Source organism: Eucyclogobius newberryi, unplaced genomic scaffold (genome assembly GCF_026437365.1).
Source record: "Eucyclogobius newberryi isolate DKJ021-1_F unplaced genomic scaffold, fEucNew1.0.hap1 SCAF_12, whole genome shotgun sequence".
Taxonomy (NCBI): Eukaryota; Metazoa; Chordata; class Actinopteri; order Gobiiformes; family Gobiidae; genus Eucyclogobius; species Eucyclogobius newberryi.
The window spans coordinates 35,501,692-35,527,114 of record NW_027315746.1 but is presented as its reverse complement, the minus strand read 5'-3'; the positions used below and the strand labels follow the sequence as shown (position 1 = coordinate 35,527,114).

The 25,423-nt window shown below is 49.8% G+C and overlaps 1 protein-coding gene and 1 long non-coding RNA gene across 2 annotated transcripts in view; one reads left to right on the top strand and one right to left on the bottom strand.

The window, feature by feature from the left end:
- Nucleotides 1-12,341, bottom strand: part of ttpa (tocopherol (alpha) transfer protein) — a 27,851-nt gene extending 15,510 nt beyond the window's left edge. Inside the window, exon 1 of the mRNA XM_072440518.1 lies at nt 12,085-12,341. Within this exon, the coding sequence (XP_072296619.1) occupies nt 12,085-12,282 (198 nt within the window). The 5' untranslated portion in view covers nt 12,283-12,341. The remainder of the gene's footprint in view (nt 1-12,084) is intronic.
- LOC140356762 (uncharacterized) lies at nt 2,022-2,333 on the top strand. The gene is made up of 2 exons (XR_011926089.1): nt 2,022-2,084; nt 2,145-2,333. It is a non-coding gene; the product is annotated as an uncharacterized lncRNA (long non-coding RNA).
- Nucleotides 12,342-25,423: the final 13,082 nt, after the last annotated feature.

Sequence of the window (25,423 nt, the reverse complement as noted above, 5' to 3'; positions counted from 1 at the left end):
ACAGAATTCACAAACACATGAACTTGTCCTGGTGAATCGGTGCAAAATAAAACAATGAACAATGAGAAAACAACATATATAAACTCGAAAATAAAAACTACTTAAATCTACTATAGGATGAAAATAAAAATAGACCCACTGTGTGACACAAATTTACATTTGAATTTACAGATGTAGAGCAGGAAGTGAACAGTGAGTGATTAAACGATGTTTAAAGTGACAGTGCTTAAGAAGTGTTCATGAGTCCAACAGCAGAGGAAAGAAACTGTTCTAGTGGAGGAGGTTCTGGTCCTGAGGGGAGTGGCCTCCTGCCTGAAGGGAGTGGCCTCCTGCCTGAGGGGAGTGGCCTCCGTCCCAGAGTCCTGGAGACGTACAGGTCCTGCAGAGATGGAAGTCTGCAGCAGATCACCTTCTCAGCAGAGGGCGCTGTAGTCTCAATGATGGCCGTGTAGAACTGCACCATCATCAGCTTGTCTTTCCTCAGCTGCTGCAGGAAGTACATCCTCTGCTGGACCTTCTTGATGAGGAGCTGATGGTGGCTCCTCCCACTTGAGGTCCTGGTGATGGTGGTGCAGAGGAAGTGGAGGGAGTCCACAGTGGAGATGGGGGAGTCTGTGATGGTGAGGGGGGGGCTGGGGGGCTGTGACTTTCCTGAAGTCCACGATCATCTCCTCTGACTTCTGGACGTTGAACTCCAGGTTGTTACTGCTGCACCAGCCGCTCCACCTCCTGTAACAGACTCATCCCCGTCTGAGATGAGCCCCATGAGGGTGGTGTCGTCATGGTGATGAGGGTGGTGTCGTCATGGTGATGAGGGAGGTGTGATCATGGTGATGAGGGAGGTGTCGTCATGGTGATGAGGGAGGTGTGGTCATGGTGATGAGGGAGGTGTCGTCATGGTGATGAGGGTGGTGTGGTCATGGTGATGAGGGAGGTGTCGTCATGGTGATGAGGGTGGTGTTGTCATGGTGATGAGGGAGGTGTCGTCATGGTGATGAGGGTGGTGTCGTCATGGTGATGAGGGTGGTGTCGTCATGGTGATGAGGGTGGTGTCGTCATGGCGATGAGGGTGGTGTCGTCATGGCGATGAGGGTGGTGTCGTCATGGCGATGAGGGTGGTGTCGTCATGGCGATGAGGGTGGTGTCGTCATGGTGATGAGGGTGGTGTCGTCATGGTGATGAGGGTGGTGTCGTCATGGTGATGAGGGTGGTGTCGTCATGGCGATGAGGGTGGTGTCGTCATGGTGATGAGGGTGGTGTCGTCATGGCTGTGTCGTCATGGTGATGAGGGTGGTGTCGTCATGGCGATGAGGGTGGTGTCGTCATGGTGATGAGGGTGGTGTCGTCATGGCTGTGTTGTCATGGTGATGAGGGTGGTGTCGTCATGGCGATGAGGGCGGTGTCGTCATGGCGATGAAGGTGGTGTCGTCATGGTGATGAGGGTGGTGTCGTCATGGCTGTGTCGTCATGGTGATGAGGGTGGTGTCGTCATGGTGATGAGGGTGGTGTCGTCATGGCGATGAGGGTGGTGTCGTCATGGTGATGAGGGTGGTGTCGTCATGGCTGTGTCGTCATGGTGATGAGGGTGGTGTCGTCCGCAAACTTGATCAGTTTAACTGAGTTGTGGCTGGAGGTGCAGCAGTTTGTCACAGGGAGAAGAGCAGGGGAGAAAGTACACAGCCCTGTGGAGCTCCTGCGCTGTCTGAGACATTCTTCCCCAGCTGCACGCACTGCCTCTGATCCATCAGGAAGTCAGTGCTCCCCCTGCAGGTGAAGTCAGTGCTCCCCCTGCAGGTGAAGTCAGAGCTCCCCCTGCAGGTGGAGTCAGCGCTCCCCCTGCACTGCAGGTGGAGTCAGCGCTCCCCCTGCAGGGGGAGTTAGTGCTCCCCCTGCAGGTGGAGTCACGTTGAGCTGGGAGAGCTTGTCCTGGAGCAGAGCAGGAGGTGGTGTTGATGCAGAGCTGAAATCCACAAACAGGATCCTGGCATATGTTCCCGGGGAGTCCAGATGCTGCAAGGTAGGTGGAGTGCGAGGTGGACGGCGTCGTCCACAGACCTGTTGGCTCTGTAGGTGAACTGCAGGAGGTCCAGCAGGAGGTCCAGCAGGAAGTCCAGCAGGAGGTCCAGCAGGAGGTCCAGCAGGAGGTCCAGCAGGGAGGAGGTGAAGGACTTGAGGTGGGGAAGGACCAGGCGCTCAAATGACTTCATGACTCCAGACGTCAGTGCCACAGGTCTGTAGTCATTAAGTCCAGTGATCCGGGGCTTCTTGGGGACAGGGACAATGATGGACGACTTGAAGCTGGGACATGGCATGACTCCAGGAGGTGTTAAAAATGCCAGTGAAGACAGGGGCCAGCTCGCCTGCACAGTGTCTTAAGGTAGCAGGGTAGACACCATATTGTCCACAATTTTTTGGGGGGTTGGATATTCGAAATATTCATTTCCAGTTGTCTGCAGCATGGGGGGCTCTGGGCTTGTAGTTGGTGAGAAGCCGGATACACAACGAAGCTTGAGCCAATGAACTGAATGATTTCTTTCTAAGATTTGAGACCCATGATTACTTAGAGCGTGGAAGGGAGATCGTAGACTCTTATCATGTCTGATCAGTATGAACATTTCCCCACAGCAGGTCCAGACAGTTTGGAGCAAGTTTAACACACAGCCAGACGGACTATCAGCTAATTAGAAACTGAGAATTGCTCAACAACCATATTGTATCACAGCTAAGGAAAGATCAGTAATTGTGCCCATACCAAAAGTTTCATGCCCCGCGACAAACAATGACTCTCAAACTGTGGCACAAACCTCTATTATAATGACATTCTTGAAAGACTTGTTGTTAATATGCTTAAGTCGGAGGTTGCTGACAGCCCTGACCTAACAGTTTGCATATAGACTGGGCCAGGGAAGATGCAGTCATCACCTGCAGCTTCCACAAGCGTAAGCCAGAGTCCCTTTTGCCGACTTCAGCTCTGCGCTTAATACAGTTCAGCCATATCATATCTGATCATTCAAAAGTTAATACATCTAAATTTCAGTCCTTTTATTTTGAAATTGTTTGACTCATTCTTAACTAAAAGTGGACAACAGGTCTGATAAGTGGCTCTCCCGCAGGGGTGAGTCAGCTCTTTTATATACACTGTATAGGAACCAGTATAGAAGTTCACACCCCAGGAATCTTCTGACTAAATTCTCTGATACTTCCATAACTCTCACTCTGCCAGACGCTAAAACGACTCCACAAGAGGTAGACATTTTTAAATCTTGCACTGAACGTGAACAAAGGAACTGATCAGTGACCCCAGAGAGGTCACATGACCCTGAAATGATCAATAACAATGTGATAGAGCCAGTATCGTCATGGAAATGCCTCGGCAGGGTAGAGTGCACATGTGGACTATGTAGTAGACTGGCACAAAGACTTGACTTTCTCTGAAGGCTGAGTTGATTTGGCGTGTGGCATATTTTACAATGCAGTCTTGTATATACTGCTGCCCTCTGGGGGGCGCTACAGGGACAACAGATGAACCAACAATCAGTTTAAACAGTCATTCTTACGTTAATATCCCTCCTCAATAAACATACGACTCCGGCCTGGTCCCTGCACTTCCCTCGTAGGGTAGAGCAGGGGCCAGCAGCTGTGGATCCTATGCCCACCCATGCCCGCCCATGCCCGCCCATGCCCGCCCCCGTCCTGTCCCTTCAGCCGGACGTTACTCTCATGATGAGCGCCACCTGCTGGCCTTGCACAGGTCACTTTACTCTTTGCGTTTGTACTCGTCTGATTGTTGATTATACTGATGTTTCTTTGATGTTCATCATATCTTCTTTTAATTATACTTTTGTTTGTCGGTGTAATCCCTCATTCGTCCAGGCGTGTTCCATAGTAGAAAAAGCTTCAGTTGTTTCATCTGGACTCAGTTAGAAAAAATAGACGTTTCGACTCTCATCCAAGAGTCATTGTCAATAAAAGAATTTAGATCGAGAACTCCGATATTTATACTGTTCTGTGGTAAGACCCGCCCATTGGGAGGAGCCTTCCTGAAGTAGAAAGAGTTGTTTGTTTCAACAGAAACTCCCCCCTTGTATCTACCGAGCCTATTCAGAATTTTAATGGGCTATTAGAATCCTCTTTGTCTTTGTGAGACCCTGGCTCAACCACCCTGAGGACCTGATTAGCATCTAAATGTCCTGGTCCTGGTCCTCTACCTTTCCAGGGGTTCAGTATACCATTATAGATACCAGGGAGATTAAACCTTAGCCCTCCATTTCTGTTTAAAGAAGGTCTTTCTTTTTTAACAAAAATAGCTTCCTTGACTCCTCTTTCAAACCATCTTTTCTCCTGCTTAAAACCTTCACCTCACCGTCTTCAAACGAGTGATTAGAGGCTTCAAGATGGAGACGCACGCGCTCTGAGGTCCTGAACTTGTATTTCTTCTGTGCTGATAAAGCCTCTTGTGTAGAGGCTGTTTCGTCTCACCTTTGTAACGTTCTTTACAGCTTTCTTCACTGCATTGGATCGAATAAACTACATTGCTCTGTTTTTGAGTCGGCAACTTGTCCTTAGGGTGAACCAGTTTTTGTCTTAAAGTGTTTCCTGGTTTGTTCCAGTGAAACATCTCCAACTGGACCCAGATGACCTCATGGTTTCATATGATGTTGTGTCCCTGTTCACCTGCATCCCGACCTCTGATGCAGTAGCAGCGGTGAGGACCAGACTGCAGGAAGACACCACCTACAGGAAAGGACCAAACTGACACCTGAACACATATGCAAACTGTTGGACATCTGTCTGAACACCACTTACTTTCAATTCCGGGGACAATTTTACAGATTCATGGCTGTGCCATGGGCTCCCCCGTCTCTCCCATAGTGGTCAACCTGTACATGGAGCACTTTGAGAAGAAGGCACTGGCCTCATTCTCAGGCATAGCCCCAAAACTGTGGCTTCGCTATGTCGATGATACTTTTGTAACAATCAAGAAACAAGAGCTGGAAACCTTCTCTGATCACATCAATGCTGTGGACCCACATATCAGGTTTACAAGAGAAGACGCTAAGGAGAATCGCTTGGCCTTTCTTGATTGTTCCACGATCAGAGGAGAGGACGGAAAACTCCAAATAGAAGTATATAGGAAACCTACACACACGGACCAGTATCTGCTCTTTGGTTCCAACCACCCACTACAGCACAAGCTGTGATCAGAACCTTACAACACAGAGCTCAAGGTGTGCCCATCAGCTCAGAGGGCAAGAAGAAAGAGGACAAACATGTCCGAAATGCCCTCTCAGCCTGTGGTTACCCCGCTTGGGCCCTCAACAGAGTGAAGAGAACCAAGAAGCAGGACAAAAGGGAAACTGAACAGAGAAGGAAGGGTGTTTCTATCCCTTATGTCTCTGGCCTGTCGGAAAAACTGCAGAGAATTTTTAGACAACACAAAGTCCCTGTTTATTTTAAACCAGGAAACACTTTAAGACAAAAACTGGTTCACCCAAAGGACAAGTTGCCGACTCAAAAACATTGCAATGTAGTTTATTCGATCCAATGCAGTGAAGAAAGTTGTAAAGAACGTTACATAGGTGAGACGAAACAGCCTCTACACAAGAGGCTCTATCAGCACAGAAGAAATACAAGTTCAGGACTTCAGAGCGCCGCGCATCTCCATCTTGAAGCCTCTAATCACTCGTTTGAAGACGGTGAGGTGAAGGTTTTAAGCAGGGAGAAAAGATGGTTTGAAAGAGGAGTCAAGGAAGCTATTTTTGTTAAAAAAGAAAAACCTTCTTTAAACAGAAATGGAGGGCTACGGTTCAATCCACCTGGTATCTATAATGGTATACTGAACCCCTGGAAAGGTAGAGGACCAGGACAAGGACATTTAGATGCTAATCAGGTACTCAGGGTGGTTGAGCCAGGGTCTCACAAAGACAAAGAGGATTCTAATAGCCCATTAAAATTCTGAAAAGGCTCGGTAGATACAAGGGGGGAGTTTCTGTTGAAACAAACAACTCTTTCTACTTCAGGAAGGCTCCGCCCAATGGGCGGGTCTTACCACAGAACAGTATTAATATCGGAGTTCTCGATCTAAATTCTTTTATTGACAATGACTCTTGGATGAGAGTCGAAACGTCTATTTTTTCAAACTGAGTCCAGATGAAACAACTGAAGCTTTTTCTACTATATACTTTTGTTTGTTTTAATTACAAAGTTCAAATAGGTTGTGTTTTTACCTTGAGTGACGACCGTGTGTCACTCATCAGCTGATCTTTCCGGAAATGGCCACGCCCCCTGTTGCCCATTGGTCTCTGGAGAAGTGTGTCCCAGATGTGTGGGAGCATGAGAGCTCCTTCGTCTCTGTTCATTGTTGCTGTGCCTCGTTTCCTGATCTCTGCTTCCTGTATCCAGCGTTTGTCCCGGTCCAGGACACGAGTCTCTCAGTTGCCGTGGACAGATGTGGAGGATTTGCTCTCTCTTTAGTTCGTCTTGTAGTAGTTTGTTTTTCACGTTCCTTCTGATGTTCCGTTTTCCTTGTACTGAAACTCCGCCCCGTTTCTCTGACGCACGACGTAGGTTTGACTTGGTATTTTATATGTTGCGTTTTTGATCAGGTTGAACTTTGCCCTCGGTGATGACGCCTGTGTTTGAATAATGTTCTGACCACGCGACGTTTGTGTGGGACGTTTGGAAGTCCAAAGAGGAACAGTATTGATCTGTGTGTGTGTGTGTGTGTCTGTGTGTGTGTGTGTGTGCCTTTTTCTTTTCTTCTGTTGTTCTTTTCCTCTAGGAACTACTTTTTGTGTCACACGTCTCTGTTTCCATAACTACCGTTGTGCTCTCTCTGTTGGTGTTAGAGTTATTGTCCTTTTGGAGCGTGTCTATGGCTTTTCCCTCTTCTTTTGGGATGTTGTATTCCTGTTACTGTGTTGTGTAACTCTCCTGTAACTGTGTTGTGTAACTCTCCTGTAACTGTGTTGTGTAACTCTCCTGTAACTGTGTTGTGTAACTCTCCTGTTACTGTGTTGTGTAACTCTCCTGTAACTGTGTTGTGTAACTCTCCTGTTACTGTGTTGTGTAACTCTCCTGTAACTGTGTTGTGTAACTCTCCTGTTACTGTGTTGTGTAACTCTCCTGTTACTGTGTTGTGTAACTCTCCTGTAACTGTGTTGTGTAACTCTCCTGTTACTGTGTTGTGTAACTCTCCTGTAACTGTGTTGTGTAACTCTCCTGTTACTGTGTTGTGTAACTCTCCTGTTACTGTGTTGTGTAACTCTCCTGTAACTGTGTTGTGTAACTCTCCTGTAACTGTGTTGTGTAACTCTCCTGTAACTGTGTTGTGTAACTCTCCTGTAACTGTGTTGTGTAACTCTCCTGTAACTGTGTTGTGTAACTCTCCTGTTGTAACTGTGTTGTGTAACTCTCCTGTAACTATGTTGTGTAACTCTCCTGTTACTGTGTTGTGTAACTCTCCTGTTACTGTGTTGTGTAACTCTCCTGTAACTGTGTTGTGTAACTCTCCTGTTACTGTGTTGTGTAACTCTCCTGTAACTGTGTTGTGTAACTCTCCTGTAACTGTGTTGTGTAACCCTCCTGTTACTGTGTTGTGTAACTCTCCTGTTACTGTGTTGTGTAACTCTCCTGTTACTGTGTTGTGTAACTCTCCTGTTACTGTGTTGTGTAACTCTCCTGTAACTGTGTTGTGTAACTCTCCTGTTACTGTGTTGTGTAACTCTCCTGTAACTGTGTTGTGTAACTCTCCTGTAACTGTGTTGTGTAACTCTCCTGTAACTGTGTTGTGTAACTCTCCTGTAACTGTGTTGTGTAACTCTCCTGTAACTGTGTTGTGTAACTCTCCTGTAACTGTGTTGTGTAACTCTCCTGTAACTGTGTTGTGTAACTCTCCTGTAACTGTGTTGTGTAACTCTCCTGTAACTGTGTTGTGTAACTCTCCTGTTACTGTGTTGTGTAACTCTCCTGTAACTGTGTTGTGTAACTCTCCTGTAACTGTGTTGTGTAACTCTCCTGTAACTGTGTTGTGTAACTCTCCTGTAACTGTGTTGTGTAACTCTCCTGTAACTGTGTTGTGTAACTCTCCTGTAACTGTGTTGTGTAACTCTCCTGTAACTGTGTTGTGTAACCCTCCTGTTACTGTGTTGTGTAACTCTCCTGTTACTGTGTTGTGTAACTCTCCTGTAACTGTGTTGTGTAACTCTCCTGTAACTGTGTTGTGTAACTCTCCTGTTACTGTGTTGTGTAACTCTCCTGTAACTGTGTTGTGTAACTCTCCTGTTACTGTGTTGTGTAACTCTCCTGTAACTGTGTTGTGTAACTCTCCTGTAACTGTGTTGTGTAACTCTCCTGTTACTGTGTTGTGTAACTCTCCTGTAACTGTGTTGTGTAACTCTCCTGTTACTGTGTTGTGTAACTCTCCTGTAACTGTGTTGTGTAACTCTCATGTAACTGTGTTGTGTAACTCTCCTGTAACTGTGTTGTGTAACTCTCCTGTAACTGTGTTGTGTAAATCTCCTGTAACTGTGTTGTGTAACTCTCCTGTAACTGTGTTGTGTAACTCTCCTGTAACTGTGTTGTGTAACTCTCCTGTTACTGTGTTGTGTAACTCTCCTGTAACTGTGTTGTGTAACTCTCCTGTAACTGTGTTGTGTAACTCTCCTGTTACTGTGTTGTGTAACTCTCCTGTTACTGTGTTGTGTAACCCTCCTGTTACTGTGTTGTGTAACTCTCCTGTAACTGTGTTGTGTAACTCTCCTGTAACTATGTTGTGTAACCCTCCTGTAACTGTGTTGTGTAACTCTCCTGTAACTGTGTTGTGTAACTCTCCTGTAACTGTGTTGTGTAACTCTCCTGTAACTGTGTTGTGTAACTCTCCTGTAACTGTGTTGTGTAACTCTCCTGTAACTGTGTTGTGTAACTCTCCTGTTACTGTGTTGTGTAACTCTCCTGTAACTGTGTTGTGTAACTCTCCTGTTACTGTGTTGTGTAACTCTCCTGTAACTGTGTTGTGTAACTCTCCTGTAACAATGAACTGAGACGAAGGAGCTTTCATGCTCCCGCACGTCTGGGACACGCAGATGATGGCCAAAGGGCGTGGCCAGGGGGCGTGGCCAGGGGGCGTGACACGTTGGTTCTGAGGTGACAGATGCTCAACACGTCAAGGTCTTTATAAACTAAACCAAACAAAATCATATATTTATCTTTATTTCATATTTGTGTTATTCCTATTGTATCGATTTTAATTATGATTTATTATTTTGTAATTTACAATGACTTCACACCTAAGCACAACGTCCCCAAGACAAGTTTAAAGTTTAACTAAACTTAAAACTTCAATTGTCTTTGTAGGTTTGGACAAGAATGAGACTGAAAATATGTCTGACCTGCCCAGGACTGTCCCTTTCATCACATGGAGGACCAGGACTGTCCCTTTCATCACATGGAGGACCAGGACTGTCCCTTTCATCACATGGAGGACCAGGACTGTCCCTTTCATCACATGGAGGACCAGGACTGTCCCTTTCATCACATGGAGGACCAGGACTGTCCCTTTCATCACATGGAGGACAAAATGGACCCTCTGCATATCAAGAGGTTTTTAAGTAAAGGAAAATCCACAGATGGTGTGTATTAGTCAGATCTGTGGAGAGGCAAGTCTGCTCACAATAAAAAAGCATGTTTTTGTTTTTGAAAATTGGAGGAACATTTCTCCACAGAAAAACAACCACAGCAGCAGAAATCTCCTCAGTTTGTCTTAAATGATCACTTTTCTGCTCTAAACCCTCTGATGTCCTCTCACTTGCTGGTGGACCTGATGTCCTCTCACGTGCTGGTGGACCTGATGTCCTCTCACTTGCTGGTGGACCTGATGTCCTCTCACGTGCTGGTGGACCTGATGTCCTCTCACGTGCTGGTGGACCTGATGTCCTCTCACGTGCTGGTGGACCTGATGTCCTCTCACGTGCTGGTGGACCTGATGTCCTCTCACGTGCTGGTGGACCTGATGTCCTCTCACGTGCTGGTGGACCTGATGTCCTCTCACGGGCTCGTGGACCTGATGTCCTCTCACGTGCTGGTGGACCTGATGTCCTCTCACAGGCTCGTGGACATGATGTCCTCTCACGGGCTCGTGGACATGATGTCCTCTCACGTGCTGGTGGACCTGATGTCCTCTCACGTGCTGGTGGACCTGATGTCCTCTCACGTGCTGGTGGACCTGATGTCCTCTCACGGGCTCGTGGACCTGATGTCCTCTCACGTGCTGGTGGACCTGATGTCCTCTCACAGGCTCGTGGACATGATGTCCTCTCACGTGCTCGTGGACATGATGTCCTCTCACGGGCTCCTGGACATGATGTCCTCTCACGTGCTGGTGGACATGATGTCCTCTCACAAGCTCGTGGACATGATGTCCTCTCACAGACTCGTGGACCTGATGTCCTCTCACGTGCTGGTGGACCTGATGTCCTCTCACGTGCTGGTGGACATGATGTCCTCTCACAGACTCGTGGACCTGATGTCCTCTCACGTGCTGGTGGACCTGATGTCCTCTCACGTGCTGGTGGACCTGATGTCCTCTCACGGGCTCGTGGACCTGATGTCCTCTCACGTGCTGGTGGACCTGATGTCCTCTCACGTGCTGGTGGACCTGATGTCCTCTCACGGGCTGGTGGACCTGATGTCCTCTCACTTGCTGGTGGACCTGATGTCCTCTCACGTGCTGGTGGACCTGATGTCCTCTCACGTGCTGGTGGACCTGATGTCCTCTCACGTGCTGGTGGACCTGATGTCCTCTCACGTGCTGGTGGACCTGATGTCCTCTCACGTGCTGGTGGACCTGATGTCCTCTCACGTGCTGGTGGACCTGATGTCCTCTCACGGGCTCGTGGACCTGATGTCCTCTCACGTGCTGGTGGACCTGATGTCCTCTCACAGGCTCGTGGACATGATGTCCTCTCACGGGCTCGTGGACATGATGTCCTCTCACGTGCTGGTGGACCTGATGTCCTCTCACGTGCTGGTGGACCTGATGTCCTCTCACAGGCTCGTGGACATGATGTCCTCTCACGGGCTCCTGGACATGATGTCCTCTCACGGGCTCGTGGACATGATGTCCTCTCACGTGCTGGTGGACCTGATGTCCTCTCACGTGCTGGTGGACATGATGTCCTCTCACAAGCTCGTGGACATGATGTCCTCTCACAGACTCGTGGACCTGATGTCCTCTCACGTGCTGGTGGACCTGATGTCCTCTCACGTGCTGGTGGACATGATGTCCTCTCACAAGCTCGTGGACATGATGTCCTCTCACAGACTCGTGGACCTGATGTCCTCTCACGTGCTGGTGGACCTGATGTCCTCTCACGTGCTGGTGGACCTGATGTCCTCTCACGGGCTCGTGGACCTGATGTCCTCTCACGTGCTGGTGGACCTGATGTCCTCTCACGTGCTGGTGGACCTGATGTCCTCTCACGGGCTCGTGGACCTGATGTCCTCTCACATGCTGGTGGACCTGATGTCCTCTCACATGCTGGTGGACCTGATGTCCTCTCACGTGCTGGTGGACCTGATGTCCTCTCACGTGCTGGTGGACATGATGTCCTCTCACAAGCTCGTGGACATGATGTCCTCTCACAGACTCGTGGACCTGATGTCCTCTCACGTGCTGGTGGACCTGATGTCCTCTCACGTGCTGGTGGACCTGATGTCCTCTCACGGGCTCGTGGACCTGATGTCCTCTCACGTGCTGGTGGACCTGATGTCCTCTCACGTGCTGGTGGACCTGATGTCCTCTCACGGGCTCGTGGACCTGATGTCCTCTCACATGCTGGTGGACCTGATGTCCTCTCACGTGCTGGTGGACCTGATGTCCTCTCACGTGCTGGTGGACCTGATGTCCTCTCACGGGCTCGTGGACCTGATGTCCTCTCACGAGCTCCTGGACATGATGTCCTCTCACGTGCTGGTGGACCTGATGTCCTCTCACAGACTCGTGGACATGATGTCCTCTCACAGACTCGTGGACATGATGTCCTCTCACAGACTCGTGGACATCATGTCCTCTCACAGACTCGTTACCTTCAGCGCGAGCTCCACGTCAAAGTCCCGGGCGCGGAGGAACTTGAGCAGGAAGCCGCGTGTCAGCTCCGGGGCCAGGTCCGGGGCCAGCTCCGGGACAAAGCCCGGGGCCTGCAGCGCTGCCCGCCGGAGGGAGCTCACGTACGGGACCAGCGCCTCCGCCTCGTCCGGCAGCTCGGTCAGCTCCGGGCCGCTCATGACGCACTCAGACCCGGGCACATCTCACGCCGCAGGTCCGCGGAGGAGTTGAGTAAGAGTGGACCTTAGACACACTGTCCCCGCAGACAAGGCACGAGACGCGGCTGTAGAGTCCTCCGGGGGCCGTGCGGGGCCGTGCGGGGCCGTGCGGGGCCGTGCGGGGCCGTGCGGGGCCGTGCGGGGGCGCGCGGTCACTGCTGAGCGGAGTTAGTTCGTTTCCTCTGAAGGAAAATGACAGATTGAAAACTATAGAAACTTTGCTTTGAGTCCAGCAGCTGTTTGTGCTTCTTTAGCTCCACCTGCTGGACACAGAGAGCGCTGCAGAGCCTGTGGTTGACCTGATGATTCTGAACATTCACCATGGAGACCGTTCCCATACTCTGTGATGAGTCAGGTTTATGGAGATGCAAGCAGCAAAGACATAGGTTATTTCTTCCATTTATTTCCCAGAGGAGCACCTGGAGGAGCACCTGGAGGAGCACCTGGAGGAGCGCCCGGAGGAGCGCCCGGAGGAGCACCCGGAGGAGCACCCGGAGGAGCGCCCGGAGGAGCACCTGGAGGAGCACCTGGAGGAGCACCTGGAGGAGCGCCCGGAGGAGCGCCCGGAGGAGCACCCGGAGGAGCACCCGGAGGAGCACCCGGAGGAGCACCCGGAGTGTGGTTCATGTGAATCCTTTGATTACATTAAAATGAATGAAACGTCAAGCGTCTTCACTGTTCTTCATGTTCATCTGTTTGTTCAAATGTTAGAAATAAAACATAAAGAGCATAAATTAGTCTCCAAAGCTTCACAGAGCGAACATCACTGACCTCTGACCTCTGACCTCTGACCACACATTTATCTACTGCTGCTGTTTAACAGTTCAGGGCTGCAAATGATTAACATGTTTGTGACCCTGGTGCATGCTGGGAACTCATGCCTTCACTCTTACAAGGTGCAAACACACACACACACACACACACACACACACACACTCACACACTCACACACACACACACACACACACTCACACACACACACACTCACACACTCACACACACACACTCACACACACACACTCACACACTCACACACACACACACACACACTCACACACTCACACACTCACACACACACACACACACTCACACACACACACTCACACACTCACACACACACTCACACACACACACAAACACACACTCACACACTCACACACTCACACACTCACACACTCACACACTCACACACTCACACACTCACACACTCACACACTCACACACTCACACTCACACACTCACACACTCACACACTCACACACACTCACACACACACACACTCACACACACACACACACACACACACACACACTCACACACTCACACACTCACACACTCACACACTCACACACACACACACTCACACACTCACACACTCACACTCACACACTCACACACTCACACACTCACACACACTCACACACACACACACTCACACACTCACACACACACACACACTCACACACACACACACACACACACACACACACACACACACACACACACACACTCACACACTCACACACACTCACACACACTCACACACACTCACACACACACACACTCACACACACACACACACACACACACACACACACACACACACACACACACTCACACACTCACACACTCACACACTCACACACACACACACACTCACACACACACACACACACACTCACACACACACGCCCGTTTTTGTGGTTTAGTCTGCCTTTTTGGTGGTTTATGTGGGCGACATGTTCCCGAGGTCCTAAAGAGGCGGGGCTATTTAACATCCTGGTACAAGCTACAGAAGCTACAGAACTCTATACACAGCTGTCTGACCTGGTTGTGGCTTAGGCGGCCGTGGTTTATTCAGACCAAAAATAGTATTATAGGGACTTTAAAGGGTCAAGGACGTCAATTCATTAGCATAAACACACAAACCAGAGACCAATATGAATTAGGAGAACAATAATTACATTGATCAATCACTAAGTATTCTTTGATCAATTATTGTTTAAAAGCCATTTCTGCCCCATAAAACTATTTCGATTTTTGAACGATAAATATTTGTGCAGTCAAGTGAATCTTAAAAGTATGATGTGGGCGGCAGTCGACGGCAGGGGCCTCGACGACCAGATCTCCAGACACAGAGACTAACTCTGGGGACATGGAATGTCACCTCGCTGGGGGGGAAAGAGCCTGAGCTTGTGCGGGAGGTTGAGCGATACGACTAGATATAGTCGGCCTCACCTCCACGCACAGTTTGGGCTCTGGAACCATCTCCTCCAGAGGGGCTGGACGCTCCACTTCTCTGGTGTTGCCCGCGGGGAGAGGCGGGGCTGGTGTGGGCGGGGCTGGTGTGGGCTTATAACCCCTCAGCTCAGCCGCCACGTGTTGGAGTTCATGCCGGTGGACGAGAGGGTCGCGTCCCTTCGCCTTCGGGTGGGGGACAGGTCTCTCACTGTTGTGGCGGCCTACGGGCCGAACAGCAGTGCAGAATACCCGGCCTTCTTGGAGTCCTTGGTAGGGGTACTGGACAGTGCACCGACCGGGGACTCCGTTGTTCTACTGGGGGACTTCAACGCCCACGTGGGCAATGACAGTGACACCAGGAGAGGGGTGATCGGGAAGAAGGGCTTCCCCGATCTGAACCCGAGCGGTGTTCAGTTATTGGACTTCTGTGCTAGCCACGGATTGTCCGTAACGAACACCATGTTCAAGCACAAGGGTGTCCATCAGTGCACGAGGCACCAGGACACAGGAGGTCAATGATCGACTTTGTTGTCGTGTCATCTGACCTCCGGCCGCGTGTCTTGGACACTCGGGTGAAGAGAGGGGCAGAGTTGTCAACCCTAACCCTAACCTGGTTGACAGTTGGATCTGCTTGCGGAGGAGGAAGCCGGACATATCCCGGGGGAGGTTGGGGACATTGAGTCGGAGTGGACCATGTTCTCTGCCTCCATTGTTGATGCGGCTGCTCGGAGCTGTGGTCGCAAGGTCTCCGGTGCCTGTCGTGGCGGCAACCACCAAACCCGGTGGTGGACACCGGAAGTAAGGGATGCCGTCAGACTGAAGAAGGAGGCCTATCAGGCCACTCTGGCTTGTAGGTCTCTTGAGGTCATTGATAGGTATCGACAGGCCAAACGAGCCGCGGCTTGTGCTGTTGCAGAGTCAAAAACCCGGGGCTGGGAGGAGTTCGGGGAGGCCATGGAGGAGGACTATCGGTCGGCCCCAAGGTAATTCTGGCAAACCGTCCAGCGCCTCAGGAGGGGGAAGCAGTGCTTCACCAACACCGTTTATGGTGCAGGTGGAGACCTGCTGACCTCGACTGGGGATGTCGTCGGACGGTGGAAGGAATACTTTGAGGATCTCCTTAATCCCTCAGTCACGTCTTCCAAAGAGGAAGCAGAGACCGGGGACTCAGAGGCTGGCTCATCCATCACCCAAGCTGAAGTCACTGAGGTTGTTGGTAAACTCCTCAGTGGCTCCGGGGGTGGATGAGATCCGCCCTGAGGACCTAAAGTCTCAGGATGTTGTAGGACTGTCTTGGTTGACACGTCTCTGCAACATCGCGTGGTGGTCGGGGACCGTGCCTCTGGACTGGCAGACCGGGGTGGTGGTCCCTCTGTTCAAGAAGGGGGACCGGAGGGTGTGTTCCAACTACAGAGGGATCACACTCCTCAGCCTCCCATAAGGTCTATTCCAGGTACTGGAGAGGAGAAGCCGAAGGCTTTCGATCGTGTCCCTCGGGGTGTCCTTTGTGGGGTGCTCCGGGAGTACGGGGTCCGGGGCCCTTTGCTCAGGGCTGTCCGGTCCCTGTATGACCGGAGCAGGAGCTGTGTTCACTGCAGTAAGTCAGACCTATTCTCAGTGCATGTTGGACTCCTCAGGGCTGCTCTTTGTCACCGGTTCTGTTCATAATTTTTATGGACAGAATTTCTAGGCGCAGTCAGGGGTCGGAGGGTTTGGGGACCACAGGATCTCATCTCTGCTGTTTGCAGACGATGTTGTCCCGATGGCTCCATCAAACCCGGACCTGCAGCTGCACTGGGACGTGAACACAGCTGCTCCTCCCACCAAGGAACAAGGGGAGACAGCAGGAAAACCAGATGTTCTGTGAGTGGTTAATGTTTATTGAAAACAAACCTCTCCTCTCTCCTCAGTGTTTCTCACTATCTCTGACTTTTCTCTAACCCTTTTTAATCTTATCAGTTCATCTGATTCGATTTATTTCAGCTTGTTTACGACTCCACGTCACAAGCTTATTCAAGCCTCAGTTGTGATAAATTCCCTTCCGAGCAATTCTAACCAATTTGATAATTCACAAAAAACCTATATAGTTAATTCCAACTTATTAACGATTAGGCAACTTGTGAAACTTCATCTACTTCCCGGGACCTTTTAGCTGCATGACTGCTGGACAGTTATAAACTGCTAAATTTCAACCTTAGTCCTAATAAAGCGGATTACAAATGTTCTTGCTATACGAGTTTGAACAAAGCAGCAGACTAGAGTCTCCATACAAAATGGAAGTCCTAGCGCCCTCTTTTGTTGGTCAGGGAGACGTCCTTGACCGAGTTTTAGAGATTTTAGCTGAAAAACTCTTTTTGGGCAAATTGCAAAAACCTGATCGCTCTGAATTAAAATACCAAGCATCGTCTTTGGTAAATGGGGCTGTAAGAGAAAGTCAACAAGACCATAACCTAACACAGCTGTTAGGACAAATGGCAGTTGTAAGGAACTTACACCTACAAAAATCAAATAAGCAACTTCAGGAGAAAGAAGAAGCTTTGATTTATGCAGAGCAACAAAAGGATGAACTTGCCACACAAGTTGCATCTCTCAAAGAGGAAAAGAACATTCTTTCGGATGACCTGAAGCTCATGAAATCAAAACATGAAAAGGTCAAACAAAAACTGAATTCTGCAGATTCAGATCTTGACAAAGCAGGAGAAATCATCTCCAAACAACAACAGGATTTAGCCGTGACACGCGCTGAGCTAAACAAGACAACTCAGAGCTGAGACGTTTTAAATCAGAAACGTCAACTCCAGAAAATGGTGGCAGAAATGACACTATTTACAGCGTCTCATTCAAAGATCTCTGTCGCATTGCGCAGAGAATTTCACGCTTTGAACCCAAATTTGACGGGTCACTTCCTGAAATTGACTCCTATCTGAAGGAAGTTCAATTTTTCTGGGAAATATTCCCCCATGCCACAGTAAAAGAAAAATCGCTTTGATAAAATGAACTTCCAGTCGGAATGTTAGTAAATTCATTGACAGACAGTCTTCCCATGTCAAGGCTGACTATCGTCTTCTGACCAAAGCTCTCACCGAAGAGTATTCAGACGGGCAGAACACATTCCTCCTTGCAGCTTTCACAGTAAAGCAATCTCGACAGGAGTCTCCACTGGCTTTTTATTGCAGGCTGCGTGACACGTACTTTGGTCCTAGAAATGAGTTTGAAATGGAGGAAGATTTGATCTTCAAATCGCTCTTCATTGAAAATCTTCATCCCACCACCAACTATCACCTTGGTATTGCTGCATGTCCTCGTACACAGACAAGTCGCCAGCTGCGTGAATGAGCTAAAGAGCGTTTATTAAACACAAACAATCCGTGCTAAACCGCAGAGAGCAGACTGAGGACTCTAATCTCGAGTCAAACTGCCAAAAACAGTTTAAGACTCCAGACTGTGACACCAAATCAGGTCCTTAGTCAACAAGAGCATAGGAAGCGTGTGAGCGAACTGTACAACCTTGAGACAGTTCATATCAATGAGCGTGAACGAGACCCTAATTATGCAAAGAGTTGCAAAACTAAACATAATTTCCAAAAGGGGGGTCACTTCACCATCCATGATAAGAACAGAAAATCAAAGTATAACAAAAACTTTGAAACAATCTCACCAGAAGAACACGAGCAACGAAGCAGTGATTGTGAAGGTGAAGACACCGCCCTGACAGTGAAACTGAGCCACTTTCAACCATCTGACCAAAGTGGAGACCTCCTCACAGCCTGAGCGATAAAGGATGGTCGTCCCAGAGCACATGCTAAGCCCAATGACCCAATCTGAGCTGAACACGGCAGAAACTGCTTTGAGTCAAAACAGTGCATCACGAATAGTGAGTTCAGAAAACGAACGTGAAAACTATGATGCACTTGACGGCCAAACCAAACGTCCTTTCAGACGATTTTTATGAGACCTTCTTAAAAAGGACCCAGATCAAAAACTTGATCTGCCCAGTATCCTTGACAACGAACTCCAACAAGAAGCGACACTTGACACAGCTGCAGACGTCAGTGTCACACCTGCTTTTCCACTAATGCTGAGCAATTAACGTAAAGGGAAGAAAGTGAACTGCACTTCATGCTCCTTGAAGTCCAGCCGTACGGACACTAGCACTGTCCTCACCAATGAGGCTCCAATCTGCTCAACAACCTGTGTCTGTACAGAAGAAGCAGAAGAAGCAACAGAAGAAGCAGCAGAAGAAGAAGAAGCAGCAGAAGAAGCAGAAGAAGGCGAAGAAGAAGCAGAAGAAGGCGAAGAAGAAATAGAAGAAGCAGAAGAAGCAGCAGAAGAAGAACAGAAGAAGAAGAAGCAGCAGAAGAAGGCGAAGAAGAAACAGAAGAAGCAGAAGAAGGCAAAGAAGAAGCAAAATAAGAAGCAGAAGAAGCAGCAGAGGAAGCAGAAGCAGCAGAAGAAGAAGGTGAAGAAGAAGCAGAAGAAGGTGAGGAAGAAGCAGAAGAAGGCAAAGAAGGAGAATATGAAGCAGAAGAAGAAGCAGAAGAAGCAGAAGAAGGATGCTAGCACTGTCCTCACCAATGTGGCTCAATCTGCTTAACAATCTGTGACTGTGTCCGTACGGAGAGGAGTCTCAGAAGAAGCAGAAGAAGAAGCAGAAGAAGCAGAAGAAGAAGCAGAAGAAGCAGAAGAAGCAGAAGATGAAGCAGAAGAAGCAGAAGTCGCAGAAGAAGAAGCAGAAGAAGGCGAAGAAGAAGCAAAAGAAGCAGAAGAAGCAGCAGAAGAAGCAGAAGAAGAAGAAGCAGATGAAGCAGAAGAAGAAACAGAAGAAGGCGAAGAAGAAGCAGCAGAAGAAGGCAAAGAAGAAGCAGAAGATGAAGCAGAAGAAGCAGAAGAATTAGAAGAAGAAGCAGAAGAAGCAGCAGAAGAAGAAGCAGAAGAAGCAGCAGAAGAAGGTGAAGAAGAAGACGAAGAAACAGAAGATGACGCAGAAGAAGCAGAAGTAGAAGAAGAAGCAGAAGAAGAAGCAGAAGAAGAAACAGAAGAAGAAGAAGCAGAAGAAGCAGAAGAAGGCGAAGAAGCAGAAGATGAAGCAGTGTCTTCACCTGTGTTCACGTTTGTTCACGTGTGTTCACCTGTGTCAACCTGTGTCACGTGTGTTCACGTGCGTTCATGTGTGTCCTTGTTCACGTGCGTCACCTGTGTTCACGTGTGTCACGTGTGTTCACCTGTGTTCACCTGTGTTCACGTGTGTCACGTGTGTTCACCTGTGTTCACCTGTGTCACGTGTGTCCACGTCACGTGTGTTCACGTGTCACCTGTGTTCACGTGTGTCACGTGTGTCACCTGTGTTCACGTGTGTCACCTGTGTTCACGTGTGTCCACCTGTGTCACCTGTGTTCACCTGTGTTCACCTGTGTCCACCTGTGTTCACCTGTGTTCACGTGTCACCTGTGTCACCTGTGTTCACGTGTGTTCACCTGTGTCACCTGTGTTCACGTGTGTTCACGTGTGTCACCTGTGTTCACGTGTGTCACCTGTGTTCACGTGTGTCACCTGTGTTCACGTGTGTCCACCTGTGTTCACGTGTGTTCACCTGTGTCACCTGTGTCACGTGTGTTCACCTGTGTTCACCTGTGTCAACGCGTGTCACCTGTGTCAACGTGTGTTCACCTGTCACGTGTGTTCACCTGTGTTCACCTGTGTTCACCTGTGTCACCTGTGTTCACCTGTGTCAACGCGTGTCACCTGTGTCAACGTGTGTTCACCTGTGTCACGTGTGTTCACCTGTGTCACCTGTGTTCACCTGTGTCACGTGTGTTCACCTGTGTCAACGTGTGTTCACCTGTGTTCACCTGTGTCACCTGTGTTCACGTGTCACCTGTGTTCACCTGTGTTCACGTGTGTCACCTGTGTTCACCTGTGTCACCTGTGTTCACCTGTGTCACCTGTGTTCACCTGTGTCACCTGTATTCACGTGTGTCACCTGTGTTCATGTGTGTCCACCTGTGTCACCTGTGTTCACGTATGTCACCTGTGTTCACGTGTGTCACCTGTGTCCACCTGTGTTCACGTGTGTCACCTGTGTTCACGTGTGTCATCTGTGTTCACGTGTGTTCACATGTGTTCACCTGTGTCACCTGTGTTCAGGTGTGTCACCTGTGTTCACGTGTGTTCACGTGTGTCCACCTGTGTTCACCTGTGTCACCTATGTTCACCTGTGTTCACGTGTGTCACCTGTGTTCACGTGTGTCACCTGTGTTCACGTGTGTCCACCTGTGTTCACGTGTGTCACCTGTGTTCACGTGTGTCCACCTGTGTTCACGTGTGTCACCTGTGTTCACGTGTGTCCACCTGTGTTCACCTGTGTTCACGTGTCACCTGTGTCACCTGTGTTCACCTGTGTTCACGTGTGTCACCTGTGTTCACGTGTGTTCACGTGTGTCACCTGTGTTCACGTGTGTCACCTGTGTTCACGTGTGTCACCTGTGTTCACGTGTGTCACCTGTGTTCACGTGTGTCCACCTGTGTCACGTATGTCACCTGTGTTCACGTGTGTCACCTGTGTTCACGTGTGTCCACCTGTGTTCACGTGTGTCACCTGTGTTCACGTGTGTCACCTGTGTTCACGTGTGTCACCTGTGTTCACGTGTGTTCACCTGTGTTCACCTGTGTCACCTGTGTTCACCTGTGTCACCTGTGTTCACCTGTGTCAACGCGTGTCACCTGTGTCAACGTGTGTTCACCTGTGTCACCTGTGTTCACCTGTGTTCACCTGTGTCACCTGTGTTCACCTGTGTCACCTGTGTTCACCTGTGTCAACGCGTGTCACCTGTGTCACCTGTGTCACCTGTGTTCACCTGTGTCACGTGTGTTCACCTGCGTCACCTGTGTTCACGTGTGTCACCTGTGTTCACGTGTGTTCACGTGTGTCACCTGTGTTCACGTGTGTCCACCTGTGTTCACGTGTGTCACCTGTGTTCACGTGTGTCCACCTGTGTCACGTGTGTCCACCTGTGTCACGTGTGTCACCTGTGTTCACATGTGTCACCTGTGTTCACGTGTGTCCACCTGTGTTCACGTGTGTCCACCTGTGTCACGTGTGTTCACCTGTGTCACGTGTGCCCACCTGTGTTCACCTGTGTCAACGCGTGTCACCTGTGTCAACGTGTGTTCACCTGTCACGTGTGTTCACCTGTGTTCACCTGTGTTCACCTGTGTCACCTGTGTTCACCTGTGTCAACGCGTGTCACCTGTGTCAACGTGTGTTCACCTGTTACGTGTGTTCACCTGTGTTCACCTGTGTTCACCTGTGTCACCTGTGTCACCTGTGTTCACGTGTGTCACCTGTGTTCACGTGTGTCCACCTGTGTCACGTGTGTTCACCTGTGTTCACCTGTGTCAACGCGTGTCACCTGTGTCAACGTGTGTTCACCTGTCACGTGTGTTCACCTGTGTTCACCTGTGTTCACCTGTGTTCACCTGTGTTCACCTGTGTTCACCTGTGTTCACCTGTGTCACCTGTGTTCACCTGTGTCACCTGTGTTCACCTTTGTCAACGCGTGTCACCTGTGTCAACGTGTGTTCGCCTGTGTCACGTGTGTTCACCTGTGTCACGTGTGTTCACCTGTGTCAACGTGTGTTCACCTGTGTTCACCTGTGTCACCTGTGTTCACCTGTGTTCACCTGTGTCACCTGTGTTCACCTGTGTCACCTGTGTCCACCTGTGTTCACGTGTGTCACCTGTGTTCACGTGTGTCATCTGTGTTCACGTGTGTCATCTGTGTTCACGTGTGTTCAAGTGTGTCCACCTGTGTCACCTGTGTTCACGTGTGTCACCTGTGTTCACCTGTGTTCACGTGTGTTCACGTGTGTTCACCTGTGTTCACCTGTGTTCACGTGTCACCTGTGTCACCTGTGTTCACCTGTGTTCACGTGTGTCACCTGTGTTCACGTGTGTCACCTGTGTTCACGTGTGTCCACCTGTGTTCACGTGTGTCACCTGTGTTCACGTGTGTCCACCTGTGTTCACGTGTGTCACCTGTGTTCACGTGTGTCACCTGTGTTCACGTGTGTCCACCTGTGTTCACCTGTGTTCACGTGTCACGTGTGTCCACCTGTGTCACCTGTGTTCACGTGTGTCACCTGTGTTCATGTGTGTCACCTGTGTTCACGTGTGTCCACCTGTGTTCACGTGTGTCACCTGTGTTCACGTGTGTCAACGCGTGTCACCTGTGTCACCTGTGTCACCTGTGTTCACCTGTGTCACGTGTGTTCACCTGCGTCACCTGTGTTCACGTGTGTCACCTGTGTTCACGTGTGTTCACGTGTGTCACCTGTGTTCACCTGTGTTCAGCTGTGTTCACCTGTGTCACCTGTGTTCACCTGTGTCACCTGTGTCCACCTGTGTTCACGTGTGTCACCTGTGTTCACGTGTGTCATCTGTGTTCACGTGTGTAATCTGTCTTCACGTGTGTTCAAGTGTGTCCACCTGTGTCCCCTTTGTTCACGTGTGTCACCTGTGTTCATGTGTGTTCACGTGTGTTCACCTGTGTTCACCTGTGTTCACGTGTCACCTGTGTCACCTGTGTTCACGTGTGTCACCTGTGTTCACGTGTGTCCACCTGTGTTCACGTGTGTCACCTGTGTTCACGTGTGTCACCTGTGTTCACCTGTGTCCACCTGTGTTCACCTGTGTTCACGTGTCACGTGTGTCCACCTGTGTCACCTGTGTTCACGTGTGTCACCTGTGTTCATGTGTGTCACCTGTGTTCACGTGTGTCCACCTGTGTTCACGTGTGTCACCTGTGTTCACGTGTGTCACCTGTGTTCACGTGTGTCCACCTGTGTTCACCTGTGTTCACGTGTCACCTGTGTCACCTGTGTTCACCTGTGTTCACGTGTGTCACCTGTGTTCACGTGTGTTCATGTGTGTCACCTGTGTTCACGTGTGTCACCTGTGTTCACGTGTGTCCACCTGTGTTCACGTGTGTCACCTGTGTTCACGTGTGTCCACCTGTGTCACGTGTGTCACCTGTGTTCACGTGTGTCACCTGTGTTCACCTGTGTCACCTGTGTCCACCTGTGTTCACGTGTGTCACCTGTGTCACGTGTGTTCACCTGTGTCACGTGTGTTCACCTGTATTCACCTGTGTCACCTGTGTTCACCTGTGTCAACGCGTGTCACCTGTGTCAACGTGTGTTCACCTGTGTCACGTGTGTTCACCTGTGTCACCTGTGTTCACCTGTGTCACCTGTGTTCACCTGTGTCACGTGTGTTCACCTGCGTCACCTGTGTTCACGTGTGTCACCTGTGTTCACGTGTGTTCACGTGTGTCACCTGTGTTCACGTGTGTCACCTGTGTTCACGTGTGTCACCTGTGTTCACGTGTGTCCACCTGTGTCACGTGTGTCCATCTGTGTCACGTGTGTCACCTGTGTTCACGTGTGTCACCTGTGTTCACGTGTGTCACCTGTGTTCACCTGTGTTCACGTGTCACGTGTGTCCACCTGTGTCACCTGTGTTCACGTGTGTCACCTGTGTTCACGTGTGTTCACCTGTGTTCACCTGTGTCACCTGTGTTCACGTGTCACCTGTGTTCACCTGTGTTCACGTGTGTCACCTGTGTTCACGTGTGTCACCTGTGTTCATGTGTGTCCACCTGTGTCACCTGTGTTCAAGTGTGTCACCTGTGTTCACCTGTGTTCACGTGTGTCACCTGTGTTCACGTGTGTCACCTGTGTTCACGTGTGTTCACGTGTGTTCACGTGTGTCACCTGTGTTCACGTGTGTTCACGTGTGTCCACCTGTGTTCACCTGTGTTCACGTGTCACCTGTGTCACCTGTGTTCACCTGTGTTCACATGTGTCACCTGTGTTCACGTGTGTCACCTGTGTTCACGTGTGTCCACCTGTGTTCACGTGTGTCACCTGTGTTCACCTGTGTTCACCTGTGTCACCTGTGTTCACCTGTGTCACCTGTGTCCACCTGTGTTCACGTGTGTCACCTGTGTTCACGTGTGTCATCTGTGTTCACGTGTGTCATCTGTGTTCACGTGTGTTCAAGTGTGTCCACCTGTGTCACCTGTGTTCACGTGTGTCACCTGTGTTCACCTGTGTTCACGTGTGTTCACGTGTGTTCACCTGTGTTCACCTGTGTTCACGTGTCACCTGTGTCACCTGTGTTCACCTGTGTTCACGTGTGTCACCTGTGTTCACGTGTGTCACCTGTGTTCACGTGTGTCCACCTGTGTTCACGTGTGTCACCTGTGTTCACGTGTGTCCACCTGTGTTCACGTGTGTCACCTGTGTTCACGTGTGTCACCTGTGTTCACGTGTGTCCACCTGTGTTCACCTGTGTTCACGTGTCACGTGTGTCCACCTGTGTCACCTGTGTTCACGTGTGTCACCTGTGTTCATGTGTGTCACCTGTGTTCACGTGTGTCCACCTGTGTTCACGTGTGTCACCTGTGTTCACGTGTGTCACCTGTGTTCACGTGTGTCCACCTGTGTTCACCTGTGTTCACGTGTCACCTGTGTCACCTGTGTTCACCTGTATTCACGTGTGTCACCTGTTTTCACGTGTGTTCACGTGTGTCACCTGTGTTCACGTGTGTCACCTGTGTTCACGTGTGTCCACCTGTGTTCACGTGTGTCACCTGTGTTCACGTGTGTCCACCTGTGTTCACGTGTGTCCACCTGTGTTCACCTGTGTTCACGTGTCACGTGTGTCCACCTGTGTCACCTGTGTTCACGTGTGTCACCTGTGTTCATGTGTGTCACCTGTGTTCAGTGTGTCCACCTGTGTTCACGTGTGTCACCTGTGTTCACGTGTGTCACCTGTGTTCACGTGTGTCCACCTGTGTTC